This window comes from Prunus mume, linkage group LG3 (assembly GCF_029339155.1).
Source record: "Prunus mume cultivar Tortuosa linkage group LG3, ASM2933915v1, whole genome shotgun sequence".
Taxonomy (NCBI): Eukaryota; Viridiplantae; Streptophyta; class Magnoliopsida; order Rosales; family Rosaceae; genus Prunus; species Prunus mume.
The window spans coordinates 15,424,024-15,440,315 of record NC_142700.1 but is presented as its reverse complement, the minus strand read 5'-3'; the positions used below and the strand labels follow the sequence as shown (position 1 = coordinate 15,440,315).

Genomic DNA, 16,292 nt, shown 5'->3' with positions numbered 1-16,292 from the left:
TGGTAGAAGGTCTCATATTCAACTTAATAATTGAAATTTGGAAACCCGCGTGTCTCCTTAGCTGTAGGATTGGTTAGTCTGTTTACAAATTAGTTAGATCGTTATTTATACAGCTAAGCATAGTTGAGACTTAATTATTTTCAATATAAGCAATAATTTAAACTATAAGAAGACGATAGTTTTTCACACACGCACTACCAATGTATCATAAATGTTAGAATAAGAAACTACTGATATACAAATTAGGACTTGTCCAATATAGATGCCTACATTTTCTATTTCCTAGACATATACCCATCACTCTATAAATCTATGTGTAAAACTCAATTTCAAATTTAAATGACTAGTAGGATATAAGAGGTCGTAGTATTTCTATGTTTTTACATCATTGCCACCAAACTTCATATTTTATTTATAATTTATTTCAAGCATTTCATTAACTGTCATAATTGTAATTAATATACTCCCTATTAATAGCATATCAATCACCCCATTTCTTTTAGTTGCCATTCCCTCTAACATCTCGCCCCCTAAAATTACAAAAATATATATATATATATATATATGTAAATTACATATCTAATAATGTACCTATGAAAAATATAATATAAATATATACATATAAAATATAGGTATATTATTTACCAAAAAAAAAAAAGTCAGTTACTTTGTAATTGCGTATATTTTTCATAATTAAAAATAGGTACACAATAATTTATATAAAATATAGGTACATTATTTACCCACAGGTAAATTATTTTACAATATACCGTAAATGTGTATAGGTACATTATTTGGAATAGATAATTATGTACACTTTTCATACTAGGTAAATTATGTTTTTCATAAAACAAACAAGTAATAGGTACATTATTTTTTCAACATAATTATTATGTACAGTTTTATTCATAAACAATTATAAAGTGGATTATTAGTCATGTATAATTCATAAAAAGAAAATAACATAAACATTTTATTAAACAAACCGATTACCTAAATTTGAATTTATTGTTAATTTTTTTAAAAATGTTTCAAAATTAATTCCTACATCCATTACAACCATTTGGAGATCTTTCCAAATTCAACATCTGTCATTATATACAATCCAATTAAAAACTGTTTCCATATTGATTCCTATATTAATATACAAAATGCAATAATGGCTTAGTTGAGGGTATTTTTGGAATATGAAAAGTACAATAAATCAGATTTTATGCTTAATTAAGTAACTTGCTGAGTTGGATTATAGTCATGGGTTTTTACTTATACAAATTGGGTATTATTTGTAGGAACAAAAAGTGAAGGGTTTTAGGTACGGCAAATTGAATTTGAAGGGTGTAAGCCAAATTTACGATACAAATTAAGGCTATTTTCCACTAGGCTAGACCCCATTGGCGTTAATTAACTATTAAGCTTGGGTAAGAGTATAAATACTCTGTTTAGCTTTCTAAATCAATACAGTGAAAAATCTTCAGAACTATTCAGAAGAAACATTTCTGGTTTTCTCTCATTTTCTTAGCCTTCTGTTTATTATTTTTACAAACAGAAAATATAAACGATGTAGATTTATTGCCAGAGAGTAATACTGAACTCTTAATGATTGTAGATTCACCATTATTGATCAAGTGCTATTGACTTCTTTTTTTTCTTTTTTGAGAAAAAGGAGATGGAATTTCAAATTTTAAAGGGACCAAGCCAAGTAGATGAAGCGAGCCTCTCTACATACGAAGGTTTTTTCATTGAACTAACCAATTATCCTACTCTTCTTTTGCCAAATAATTTGAGAGAGTAACTTGAGCAAGTGTAAAAAGAGAAAATCGCCTCCTCCGCATCTGTACAATTGACTGACTTGAACAATTTTTTTGACTTTTCTCTGAGGATTTGTACAACTTTTATAGAACAAAAGAGTAAAAAACTCCTATAGTAGTGCCTACAACTATGCTATTTGCCCAATTTCCATATTAAAAGGAAGAAAGTGGGCACTACTATAGGATTCCCGGCACATCAGCGATTAAGCTTTCCTTGAAGCCTCCATTCTTGCTTTCTTTGAACTTGTTGAATATTCCTGCTCGATTGTAGCAAATGGACACATAACACATAGATATTAAGAAATAATTTTGTCCAAATTCAATCTCTTTACATTAATTTCTCTAATAACTCACTGCACGAAACATTATGTCCATGTTGTCTTAGGTAGCCGAAAACCAAGGGAAACATTGTATAGGTCACCATCACCATCATCATCATGGAAATGATTTGCAGCATATATATGTTCCAGTGCTTCTTCTATTTCCTTTTCAAAGTGGTATGCCATGCCGAGGCGCTGGATTGCATCAATTAGTTTCATCTGATTTGAAAAATCATCTCCACTGGTTGTGAACACTTCCCTCCTCACTGCTAGTTTCAGTTCTTCAACTTCTTGTTGCTTATGGGCATAATTTATCTGTACGTTAATTGAGCAAAATACAAGTCAAATTTCTTTTGAAACAAATAAAGAAACATGCGCATTTAGTTATTGAAACAATTTGTATGATATATAAATTACAGTGTCTTCTGAATCATAATTCATAAACTGATCCCCCAAAATGCTCGGGTGGTAATTTGCTGTCTGTCGAACAATTTGATCAGCCTTAGAATTTTGTGATTGAGCTGTTGAACCAGCTTCTAGAGCCATAATTTGTAGTTGTGCAAAACTGTCAGATCTTTTTACCTCTGCAAGTATTTATGGAAAAAATTGATCAGCCTTAACATTTAATGCATGATAGGCTTGGGAAAAACTTACTTGTGTGGAGAATATTATTGTGGCGCTATCTCGAGCCAATTCTCCAAAAATTGCATTTCAATAACATTTAATACCGTTCCATTATGTTGTATGACAACTATTAAACTGGTTACATACCTGTCTACAAGTTGTGTTTGGCTGTATACTGTATGAGAGAAACCAGTTTGGTTTATATATAGTGGCATCTAAAAGAGATCAAAGTATACATGACCGCTTAACTTGGATAAAGAAATATGCATAAAACAACATAGAGATTGATTATTATTGGTGAGTTGCAGGTTAGGCAAGCTACTACTTTCCTTGGGCTCACGCATGCACTGCAGGTTAGGCAAGCTACTACGTACTTTCCCTGGGCTCAAGCATGCGCTGCAGTCTAGGCAAGTTGCTTATTTCCTTGGGCTCAGGTTAGGCAAGCTACCACGTACTTTCCTTGTGGCGGATCCAGGATTCAAAAGTCGGTAGGCTAAACTTACCTTAAAAACTCGTGATGCAGTGAATTTTATTGATAAAATAAAAGATACACCTAATTAGGGGAGACGTAATGAGCCTTACCCTCAAATATGCATATCCATACATAAATAAAAGCTTAACAAAAAAAAAAAAAAACAACCCATCCACACACACAATGAACTGCACAGCAAACTGTCTTTTGCCATATATTTTTTAATATTATTATTAATCATAATGAATAAAAGCTTGTAAGCCATTAAGATGTTAGAAAAAAAAAAACAGAGAGAGAGAGAGAGAAAGAGAGAGAGAGAAACAGAGTTAGATCAACCAAACGGTAGAGTCATTTGATTCAATTTTTATACATAAAATAAAATTATGGATTCATAGCGGCCCCTGGTACATTAAAAAAAAGATTAAACCTAAAAACGGCAGCCCACTAATAGATGTTCCGCTATAAATAGCACAATACAACACCTCTTCAACTCATAGCAGCCCTTGATACATTCAATTAAGAGCACATTGATCATTTCCTTGCACTTAGGAATAAAATGTCTGCTCAATTTTTAGCTGCATCCCAAGCTCAAAGCCCGAATACGACTCCTGATGTTAAGCGACGTTCAGCTAATTTCCCTCCCAGCACTTGGGGCAATTATTTTCTATCATATGCTTCTGTGGTAGGAAATTAATTAATCCTAACAATTATTTATGGGCTAGTAATACTCATCATGTGCTATAGCTGTGTCGTATGTTTTGAATATTTTATTATTATAAATTAATTTTGATTAATAGTTCTAACTTCCATGCACAATGAATGAAGGTCATACTTTTCTTAATATCCTTTTCAATTTGTTTGTGTAGAAAACAGATATCAAAGCAGAGCAAGATGTCCAAGAACTGAAGGAAAAAGTGAAGGGGATGATAATGGCTCCAATGCTTAAAAATCCATCAAAAAAATTGGAGTTAATTGATGAGATTCAGCGGTTTGGTGTCTCCCGCCATTTCAAAAATGAAGTTGAGGAAGTTTTGCAGCAAATTCACAAGAACTCTTACGGCAGTGATGAAGAAAATGGTTTTGACCTTTTCACAACTGCTCTCCGTTTCCGGTTGCTTAGACAGCAAGGTTACAAGGTTTCATGCGGTCAGTCCTCTCTCTCTCTCTCTCTCTCTTATATGTTTTGTTTCATGCGGCTAGCAGACATGTTCAACAAGTTCAAGGACAAGGACGGGAAATTTAAGGAAACACTTGTGGATGATGTAGTAGGACTGTTGAGCTTGTATGAAGCCACACATCTTAGGATGCATGGAGAGGATTTACTGGATGAGGCGCTCACCTTCACCACAACTCATCTTGAGTCAGTGGAAGCGCACTGCTTAAGCCCCTTGCTTGCAAAACGAGTAACCCATGCCTTGTATCAACCATTCTGGAAGGGCTGCCAACACTACTACATTTTAGTCTTTGTGCGACGAAAGTGTTTTCGTCGCGCAAAAACGATTTTAGTCGCACATCATTATGCGCGACAGAATATTCGTCGCGCGCAATCCGTCGCGCGCAAAGGTCGTGAAGAAAGCATTTGCGCGACGAACAAATGTCATTCGTCGCGCAGTTTGCGCCACGATAACATCTTCGCTTTCAAAAAACATTTCGGGACGACCTCATTGTCCGTCGCACAAATATTTTGCGACGACGGGCGAATGTAAGTCGTCGCAAAAATCGCATCGCGGCGACTTGGGATTGTCCGTCGCGCGAACTACATATGAACCTTGCGCGACGACATCTTATTCGTCGCGTATATATACTTCTTGCGCAACAAATTACTCGTCGCGCAAGATTAAGATATATTTAAATGTTTTTGCGCGCGACGATTTATGTTTCGTTAGGCAAAGCAATATATATTATTAAAAAAAATTTATTATTATTTGATTTTTAATTTTGTAAAAAAATAAATTTTGTTTTTGTTTTTAAAAATTAAAATGAAATTACTATAAAAAAAATTAATCGTAAAGAAAACATCTATTATATAAAATAAAATAAATGTATACAAATTGTAAAAATAATTATAAAAATAAAAAACTAATCAAATAATGTTCCAAATCTAATTGGTCATCCGCCACATGCGCTCGGAGGTAGGCGGCTCGAGGTATGGGTGTCTGCGGGCCGTGGTGTCTTGAGATGCTCGGGCTGGGCGGGCTCGAGTCGCGCGCAAAATTCGGGATTGGAATCCGGACAGCGCGGCGATGCAGAATCACCGACATCAAGCTCGGCAACCCGCGATGTCAAAACGGTCACCGATTGTTTGCTGCGGCGATGACCGCCGGTCGAGGTTCCCATCGGGCATTCCCCATCCCCTACGTTCGGCCTCCTCCCGAGTCTGATCCAACGTCTGCGTCAAAATCTGAAATCCAGCATCATGCGGAGGATCCACAGACTCGATCGGAGTCTCGGGAGGAAGTTGGGAGGCGGACTCTTGAAGAACCAACTGGCTCCTCTCCACCATCGTCGTCTGTTTAACATTACATAAAATATAAATTCAAAAATGCATATAAATTGAAAGTGTAACATAAGAATTAAAAATACATAATACTTACATGAAGGGACTCGGCCAACTCATTCCCAAGTCGAACATAAACGTCACCAAAGACGTCGATCTCTGAATTTAATTTATAATTGAACAAGAGAAAAATATTAGTATGAACAAAAGAAATTAATAATAATGACGTATTAAAAATTAAATATAAATTATATTATTCTTACCCGAGTGCATCCATCCTATATGAAGGGCCTGGGCAGGAATGGTGAAGAGTCTTCTTCTTCCTATTGCCCTTATTCACTTGGGCTTTATTCTGTTATACAAAAAATAAAACGTAAGAATTGAACTATAAATAAATTAAATAATAATGAGATATAAAAATAAAATAAACATTAAACAAATATTATTAAAAAAATACCACATAATCGGGCGCCTGAAATGGCGCGAGCCACGCCAACTATCCTCCCGCCCCTCAAGCTCCCGGGCAGCCCTCTGAAGAGCGACTTCGGATCATCAAACGCCTGGAAATGGTGGTGCAAGTCGCTCTTCCACTGCTTGTACCTCTCACCGAAGAGTCTGTTGACGTCGCCAAAGTCTCCTCGTTGAGGTCCTCTAAGTCGTAGTTCGTCTGCAATAAATTGATTACATACATTAAGTAATAGAAATATATAAAGTTTGAAAGAAAAATAATTAAAAGATAGGAAAATACCGACAACTGGCCGCGAACTTGCATCTTGATCTCGTCAGGTATGACCTTCCAAGACTTCCATTGCATCGGGCAATGGGTCCGAACGACGTGGCCAATGTCGTGGGCCAAGGAGCTATGCAAGTCCGCCGTCGGTGCAGCCCGATGGCGCTCGTCATATCCGATGCTTGTCGATTGTTGGTCACCCGGTGACCTTCTTTCAGCCGACACGGCCCTCGGGTGTTCCTCTTGGCTGCAAAGGGATAGGACAATATTGTTACATATACAATCAAATTGAACCATCAAATTCCCAATTAAAAAAATGTTAAACAAAAAATGAAAGGGAAAGGGTATTAGAGGTGCCCCAGAGGCACCGATCGATCGATGGATGTGGTGTCGGTAGTAGTAGCGGGCGGTGTCGCCGCCTAGCGCTAAGAGGCTGCACCACGAAGAAGATGATGCAGCCGTCAGGATCCCCCAGGACCCTAGCGTGGTCGTGCTCCATCGATCTTTGGAGCGATGGCGGCTGCGGTGGCCGAGCCTCCAACTTCGGTGTAGCCGTACCGCCTTCGACGTCTAATCAAGTCTGACATCTGCACAATTTCATTAATCCAATGTAGCACATACAATGTCAGTAAAAAATCATAGTTTGACCTAGGGTTTGCGATTTCGGAGTATCCGGGACTCCGATCCACAATCCGTCGATTCCTAAACGATCCTATAAATACATGGTACCACATACGTGAGTTTCAGCTCGATCCAACGGTCCGAACATATCAAACCCTAAAATCGCACAATAGGTTAGAACCGTTCGAGACTCAAACGATAACCAAATTCCAATCCGAGCACACCTACGCGCTCGTGACAGCGAAATGTTTGCACTGGGACAAAATGCCCTATGCCCACCGCGCCACCCACGGCGGCGCGCGTGGGTGCCCTAAGAGATAACGATCCCCGGGAAATCCTACAAATTAAGGGGCAAGGTTCCTACCTAGGTTTAAAACATCAATTGGAGCCACTTTTGTTCTCGGACCTACCCCGAAAAACGGACGGAAGTGGCCGGAATTTGAATTTCAAAACCGGCCGAAACCTAGGGTTTCAAATTGACTACCCTATGCACACAATCAATCAAATCCTACACAACCATCAGCTAGAGCATGAAAAATAGCCCAAAAGCATACCTCAATTGCGGATTGGTGCCCGGAGGAGAGAGAACAGGCGGCGGAGATCGGGCTAAGCCGAGCAATTCACGGCGGGGATGGACAGCCACGGCGGAGCTCACAGGATCGCGGTGGCGGCGGCAGGATCTGATTTGGGGCGGATTAGGGGCTGAGTCACGGCGGAGAGATTTGGGAGGTTTTAGGGTTAGGTTTCAGAATTTGGGGAAGAAGGAGAAGATCGCGATTTTCAGAAAACTTATTCGACTTTGCGCGACGAACAATGAATTTCGTCGCGCAAACTTCATTAAAATAACCTTTGCGACGAAAAAATAAACATGTCGTCGCGCAATATTATAAAAATTGGACCTTTGCGCGACTAAAACAATGATTTTCGTCGCGCAAACTTGTGAACAGATATACTTTGCGCGACGAAAAAACTACATGTCGCGATACTTGTGCAGCCCAAAATTTTGGGATTTGATTTTGCGCGGAAAAATCAATGCAATGAATTAGCGCGACTTAAAATTGTATTAAATCGCGCAAGAACGGGCTTTGATAAAAAATTTCACTAAGTCTTTGGAGCGGAGAGGGAGAAATTTTGTTATTGATTTTGCGCGAAAGGAAGTGTATTCGTCGCATAGCGGCTTTTGATAAAAAATTTCACTAAGTCTTTGGAGCGGAGAGGGAGGAAATTTTGTTATTGATTTTGCGCGACGAAAGAAGTGTATTAAATCAGCATAAGGCTTTGATAAAAAATTTCACTAAGTCTTTGGAGCGGAGAGGAGAAATTTTGTTATTGATTTTGTGACGAAAGGAGTGTATTCGTCGCTCAAGCTGGCTTTTGATAAAAAATTTCACTAAGTGCTTTGGAGCGGAGAGGAGGAAATTTTGTTATTGATTTTGTGACGAAAGGAAGTGTATTCGCATAAGCTGGCTTTTGATAAAAAATTTCACTAAGTCTGGAGCGGAGAGGAGGAAATTTTGTTATTGATTTCTTGACGAAAGGAAGTGTATTAAATCGCATAAGCGGCTTTGATAAAAAATTTCACTAAGTCTTTGGAGCGGAGAGGAGGGAAATTTTTATTGATTCTTGTGACGAAAAGGAAGTGTATTAAATCGCATAAGCGGCTTTGATAAAAATTTCACTAAGTCTTTGGAGCGGAGAGGAGGAAATTTTTTATTGATTCTTGACGAAAGGAAGTGTATTAAATCGCATAAGCGGCTTTGATAAAAAATTTCACTAAGTCTTTGGAGCGGAGAGGCGAAATTTTTAATGATTTTGCGCGACAATTGATTCTTTTATCGCATAAGGTTTGCGCGACGCGTAAGTATCGATTCGTCGCGCAAAACCATAACCCTAAACCCTAAAACCTGGACCCTAAGCCTAAACCGAACTCTGAACTAGTTTCAATGATCCAACCGATAATCTTCTTTTTCATAGTTCAAGATCGTATCGTCAAAAATCATAATGAATGAACATTCAGAGATTGAGTAACGGGACAAAATGTTTCGACGGTTGTAAACAAATTGTCCCGATTCAACGGTGATTTTAGCTCGATCTTGAAAATTTTTACAGCTGCGGTTCTTGAGCCTATATGAATACAGAGATGTAATTCGATCTTCAATTTCAGATATTTACAGTAGAAGACATCACATAATCTTATGTTAGACTGAAAGAATGTATAAAGAAATTATTCAGTTTTTATGAATATTGTCTTTTTATGGAATACGCATTCTAGGAAACTAGTTTCAGTAATCTAGCCGTCAAATATGTTTGTTTATACTTCGAGATCTTATACGTCAAAAATGAGAAAAAAAAAACATTCAGAGCTCAAGTAACGAGGACAAAGCGTTTGACGGTTATAAGCGAAAAGTCATGATTTAACGGTTATTTTGACTCTGATTTTGATGATTTTTTAAAGCTATACTGTTTAACCCTATGTGAATACAGTGAACTACTTCGATCGTCAATTTCAACTATATACGTGTGTATAATTCAGAAATATATATATATATATATATGTATATGTTTGCGCGACGGGGTCTTTTTTTGTCGCGCTAAAGGTACTTGCGCGACGATATTATTTGTCGCGCAAATGGTAGAGTATGCGCGACGTGTACATTATCCATCGCGCAAAAATTGCGCGACCATTATGTCTTCGTCGCGCAAACCACATATTATTAATCTGAAGTATTCATCATTACATATAATTACTTGTATGAAAGTAAGGGGGGTGTATCCAATTCTAACTTTCAAAGACTTTTTTTAAGTGAGTGACTTTCCTAGAGTTGACAAATTCTTAATGACTTTAATATACTTGATAAAGTTAAGTGACAAACTTTCATATACTTTTGTCATAGAGTTTTATAGACTTTTAAATACTTATTTTTAATGTTTTAAATTTTACGAATAGCATTTATCTTTTATGTTGAATGAACTAGTCGGCATACATGGAACAAAAAATTAGGAAAAAAAAAAATTGGATACAAATCCTTATTAATTGTGTATATTTTCATAATCGCCTTAGACCCAGAGAATGGTCCGGTGATGAGATATTGGACCAGCTGAACCGGTTGGATTTTGCTCCTTGGGAAAGCATTAGTATCGGACCTTCTACACATATAGGCTGGGCGCACAAACCTATGTTTTTTGAGCTCCCATATTGGTCGAAACTAAAATTGAGGCACAATCTAGATGTGAATGTTGTGTGAATGTTGTGAGGGGGTAAATTCTGGACTTAAAAGCCATGACGCCATGTGTTTATGCAACGCCTACTTCCTGCTGGTATTCGACAACCCTATTGCGGAAGATGGTAGTGAAGCCAATCATTTTGTTGTCAGATTTTTTCCAATGTGGCTAAAACTTTGCGAAAAGGACATGTTTCATTTGATTGCGCATGACATTGTCCAAGTCCTATGCAAGTTTGAGATGATATTTCCTCCAGCTTCTCTTCTCTACAAGTATGATGCACGTGATGGTTCACTTGCGAGGAAGAGGCATTACTTCTTGGTCACTGTCAACTATCATGGATGTATCCAATAGAAAGGTATATAATCCTTATCATTTGTGTATGCATCATTATCACATGCTTGCTAATTTCAATCATATCGTTTTATTTTGGCAGGCTTCTCGGAGAGCTGAAAAAAAGTGTACGCAGTACAGTGAAGCCCGAAGGATCAATCGTAGAGGCTTGGGTTCAATATGAGTCGCTTACTTTCTGCGGAATGTATTTAAAAGATGTGGAGACGGTTTTCAATCGTCCTCAGCGCAATCATGATGGAGGTATGAGAAATGAAAAACTTTCTATTTTGCCCAAAGCGCACGACCCTTCGGAGATCCTGGACGCGGAGAGTCGTTTTCTAGAAATGACATGGAGGTAGCGCATTGGTTCGTACTGAACAATTGTGATGAGATCATGGGATACTTATATGAGAAGAGATGATGAAGCGAGAACATCCATCACATTTGGTTGCCCAGAAACACCGTGAATTGTTTCCACAATGGTTTTTGGATTCTGTAAGTTATCAGTGTTTGTTATTTGAGAAATATAAATTTTTTTAATAAATTTTGTCAGACTAACATATGAATGGTTTTGTATAATATTAGGTGAATAAGTTGAAATCATCGAATTCCCCAACTTACAGTGTGAGTTATATAACTTGGCGTTTGGCCCGATTCGCGCTGAATTGTTCTCGGGTTGTAATGTCAACGGTGTCAAATTTTGGCCGGAGCTTTGAGATGACAAGTTGTGTACGCAAAACAGCGGTGTCCATGTCCTAGGTGGAGGCGAAAGTACGGACATTGATTTCTATGGCAAACTCTGACAACTGTCGTGCAATTGCTTTACAAAGATCGATACCAAGTGATCATGTTTAAGTGTCGATGGTTTGACACCAACCCAAATAGGCCAGGAAGTGTTAAAATCGATCATGGCTTACTATCTGTGAACAGAGCAGAACTTGGTATGATGGCGACCCTTATATATTTTGGCAAACATGGCAACACAATTGTGTATCTAGATGACCCTAAAGCCGAAGCGGTTGGGCGTTGTTCAAAAGATGGATCACGTGAGGCGTATGCTATACGTAACTAGACCCAGACGCAACCGCGTCAACAATGTAGCTGACCAACGTTTAGAATCTTCAATGAAATGATGCGGAAACACTTGAGATACTAATGTTATACAAGAGCCATTTCAAATACAAAGTGTCTTCAATCGAATACCGATTCAGTCAATTACAATTGACCTCGGTGATCTTCCGCGATATGATGTTGCAGTTGGCCCGAGCAGCGCATGATGTAGTTATAGAGGAGGCGGAGGAGGAGGAGGGAGGAAGAGGATTGGGAGACCGAAAGTGATGATAGCAACGATAACGAAAGTTATTATAGTTCAGGATGATGAATGATTAATTTTTATTGTAATTTTATTATGTTAGTGGACATATTTTGTGTAATGCAAATGTTTTTGAATGTTTTTCACTTCCTCCAGTCAGTTCAGGTTAGTAAAAATTTTTGAATGTTTTTCTTCCCTTCTCATCCACACGTGTACTTTCCCTCTGTTGATGAATATTTCTTCTATTATTTTCATCATGCTTGCATCCTGAAGCTTATCAATATTTCATCACAAAGCTATGTTTGCATATAAATATTTTATTATATTGATTGTCTCATATTTTTATTGTTTGCATACAATATTTTATTATATAATTTTTTGCCCTTAAACCCATTAATTTATTATTTAGGTACTGTTTCTTTACCCATAATTCATTATGTGGATACTTTTTTCATATAATATTCTCAATTTGATTACATCCCATGTATTGGGCTAGGAGAATTGTGGGAATATAGACTCTTGTAATCTGACCATTTCTGTTGGTTTGTGAGTGTTTATGAAATATTATTCGTGATTGAGTAATATTTATTTCTTTTGATAAGAATATGTTACTCATCTATGTGATTAGATTTGATAAATAAAAAAAACAGAGAGAGAGAGAGAGAGAGAGAGAGAAAGCAGAGTTAGATCAACCAAACGGTAGAGTCATTTGATTCAATTTTTATACATAAAATAAAATTATGGATACATAAAATAAAATATTGGAGGCAAGGCCACAGCCGCCTATTCCCCTTACAAAATTACCTTATTAAGATGCACCCATTGCAATTAAGTCAAGGCATGTTGAACGGCTTAAAGATTGGGATCTGATATTTGGAGTGGTGGCTTGGATAAATGATGACATATCACTTTGCAATGATGTAATACACTTAAAAAGCCATCAGTCCCCATTCACATATGCATTCTTCAAATCCCAATTCAATGCAGTTTGGTTAAGGTTAGGTAAATGTCGTGAAGGAGTTAGGCCAATATTACACCGATGTTTGTTTCATTACATAAAAAAAAAGATTAAACCAAAAAACGGCAGCCCACTAATAGATGTTCCGCTATAAATAGCACAATACAACACCTCTTCAACTCATAGCAGCCCTTGATACATTCAATTAAGAGCACATTGATCATTTCCTTGCACTTAGGAATAAAATGTCTGCTCAATTTTTAGCTGCATCCCAAGCTCAAAGCCCGAATACGACTCCTGATGTTAAGCGACGTTCAGCTAATTTCCCTCCCAGCACTTGGACTTGGGGCAATTATTTTCTATCATATGCTTCTGTGGTAGGAAATTAATTAATCCTAACAATTATTTATGGGCTAGTAATACTCATCATGTGCTATAGCTGTGTCGTATGTTTTGAATATTTTATTATTATAAATTAATTTTGATTAATAGTTCTAACTTCCATGCACAATGAATGAAGGTCATACTTTTCTTAATATCCTTTTCAATTTGTTTGTGTAGAAAACAGATATCAAAGCAGAGCAAGATGTCCAAGAACTGAAGGAAAAAGTGAAGGGGATGATAATGGCTCCAATGCTTAAAAATCCATCAAAAAAATTGGAGTTAATTGATGAGATTCAGCGGTTTGGTGTCTCCCGCCATTTCAAAAATGAAGTTGAGGAAGTTTTGCAGCAAATTCACAAGAACTCTTACGGCAGTGATGAAGAAAATGGTTTTGACCTTTACACAACTGCTCTCCGTTTCCGGTTGCTTAGACAGCAAGGTTACAAGGTTTCATGCGGTCAGTCCTCTCTCTCTCTCTCTCTCTCTCTCTCTCTCTCTCTCTCTCTTATATGTTTGTTTCATGCGGCTGCAGACATGTTCAACAAGTTCAAGGACAGGGACGGGAAATTTAAGGAAACACTTGTGGATGATGTAGTAGGACTGTTGAGCTTGTATGAAGCCACACATCTTAGGATGCATGGAGAGGATTTACTGGATGAGGCGCTCACCTTCACCACAACTCATCTTGAGTCAGTGGAAGCGCACCGCTTAAGCCCCTTGCACAAAACGGTAACCCATGCCTTGTATCAACCATTCTGGAAGGGCTGCCAAAGGCCAGAAGCAAGGCGTTACTTGGCTATCTTTGAGGAGGAACCTCATCAGGCAAATGAAACTCTCCTAACTTTGGCAAAGTTGGATTTCAACCTAGTGCAGCAAGTCCATCAGAAAGAACTAAGTGAAATTTCAAAGTTAATTAATATACATACATAAATACAAATATATATATATATATATACTGAATATATTAGTGTTCATCAATATACTAATTAAGTTATTATTATGTAATTAAATGATAAATTCAGGTGGTGGAAGGATTTGGACTTCGTAAACAAGCTTCCCTTTTGCAAGAGACAGAGTAGTTGAGTGCTACTTTTGGGCTATGGGAACCGACTTTGAGCCCCAATATTGCTTTGCTAGGACATCATTAACCAAAGCTATTGCTGTGATAACCGCTATTGATGACATTTATGATGTTCATGGCACACAAGAGGAGCTAGAGCTCTTTACTGAAGCTGTTGAAAGGTTTATTGAAATCGAACCCAATTAATTTATAAGTTGTTTAGATTAATCATTTATCCTCCTCTAAATACTGATTAAGTCATCACTATATCCAGGGGTGGTCTTGAGATTTTGAGGGCCCTATGCGAAACTTAAGTAGTCCTCACATAATCTAATATGAAAATACTAAAAAAAAAAAAAAAAAAAAAAATCCATTACGTAACAACTTTTTTACAACTAAAATTCATCATCAATTAGCATGTAATAACAAATACAAATCAAATTCATAAACTTTTAAATGTTTTCCTTTGATAAAGTTAAATATACTATTAGGTTATAAAAAAAAAAAAAAAAAAAGAGTTCACGAGAAAGAAGAAGGAATGAATATTATATCCTGCAGTCAATTATCCTTCTTTAATTACTGATTAAGTCATCACTAGTCTATATCTTATTATTAACTTATTTTAATCATCAGGTGGGACATTTCAGCCATGGACCAACTACCAGAGTATATGAAAGTCTGTTATAGAGCAATGTTGGATGTATGCACTGAAATCGAAGAAAAGCTTGGAAAAGAGGGAAATTTATATCGCCTCCACTATGAGAGAGAAGCAGTAAGCCTCATTAATATTTTTTAGATTACAGAGTTGCAAGACCATAAATTAGTATTCTAGTTAATTTCCAAGTTTATCTTTGGGTAGGGCTTCAACCCTATCTAGATAGGTTTGAATGCGTGCTTGACTCGGTCCGATCCAAATAAAAATAAAAATAAAGGCCAGGGAATATAAGTTTTTTTCTTTTTTTTCCTTTTAACTTTTTGGGTTGGATGCTTTTAATTCTAATAAAATATAAGTTCTCATGATGTTATTGCATAGAAAGTAATTAGAGATCGTATCTTCATTTCGTAGATAAAATGTCATGTTAGAGGTTACTTTGATGAAGCCAAATGGCTCCACCAGAAATACACACCAACGATGGATGAATATATGGCAGTAGCACTGACTACATCCTACAAGATGCCATTAACCACGTCCTTTATTGGAATGGGAGATATTGTCACAAAAGAGTCCTTGGATTGGGTTCTCAATGACCCTAAGATTGTGAACTCCTTATTAATACTTGGCAGACTCTTAGGTGACATGAAGTCCCATAAGGTACATATTAATATAAATGCAACCTTTTCTTTTTTATTTATTTATTATTTCCCCGTACCCCTTTTAACCTTAAAATTCATGTCTATATTTACGTAGTTTGAACAAAAGAGAGGACATATTGCCTCAGCTGTGGAATGCTACATGGAAGAGTATGGTGCCACAGAAGAAGAAACGATAATCGAACTCAGAAAACAAGTAAATAAGGCATGGAAGGACATAAATGAAGAGTGGATCAACCTCACCACCATCCCTATGCCACTACGATTGAGAATTCTGAATTTTGCACGTACCAATGAACTTCTGTACAAGCATAAAGATGGCTTTACTCAAGCTGGAGTTGTGCTTAAGGATCTTCTGGTGTCTCTGTTTGTCAACCCTGTGCCCATGTAGGCCTAAAATCAAATTTGGTCTTCTTGTCTTTGCTATAAAGAATAAGGTCTCCACAAGTCATGTTTTTGCTTTTTGGTTTTTAAAAGTAGTAATTTGGTTTGTTTTGGGTCATTTGTAGTCGTGGGCGTTACTCAGAATAAGACTACACTATTTGTACTGTATTGACCTTTTGTTTGTCGGACCATTTAGTACTTTAGATTTTATGTGTCATATACATTAGTTTGCAATTGATGTTCTGAATAAAACAAA

The 16,292-nt window shown here is 37.0% G+C and overlaps 1 protein-coding gene and 1 pseudogene across 2 annotated transcripts; both read left to right on the top strand.

The window, feature by feature from the left end:
* The first annotated feature begins 3,740 nt into the window (after window positions 1–3,740).
* LOC148918855 ((-)-germacrene D synthase-like) lies at window positions 3,741–10,811 on the top strand. Its single transcript, XM_089048722.1, has 4 exons — window positions 3,741–3,906; window positions 4,091–4,370; window positions 4,428–4,690; window positions 10,731–10,811. Exons 1-4 carry the CDS (start codon window positions 3,781–3,783, stop codon window positions 10,809–10,811), a joined length of 750 nt encoding a protein of 249 aa, XP_088904848.1. The 5' UTR covers window positions 3,741–3,780.
* A 2,584-nt stretch (window positions 10,812–13,395) lies between these two features.
* On the top strand, window positions 13,396–16,292 carry LOC103342479 ((-)-germacrene D synthase-like; annotated as a pseudogene). Its single transcript, XR_016124916.1, has 6 exons — window positions 13,396–13,738; window positions 13,814–14,189; window positions 14,304–14,523; window positions 14,975–15,113; window positions 15,408–15,653; window positions 15,750–16,292. The product of XR_016124916.1 is annotated as a (-)-germacrene D synthase-like (transcript).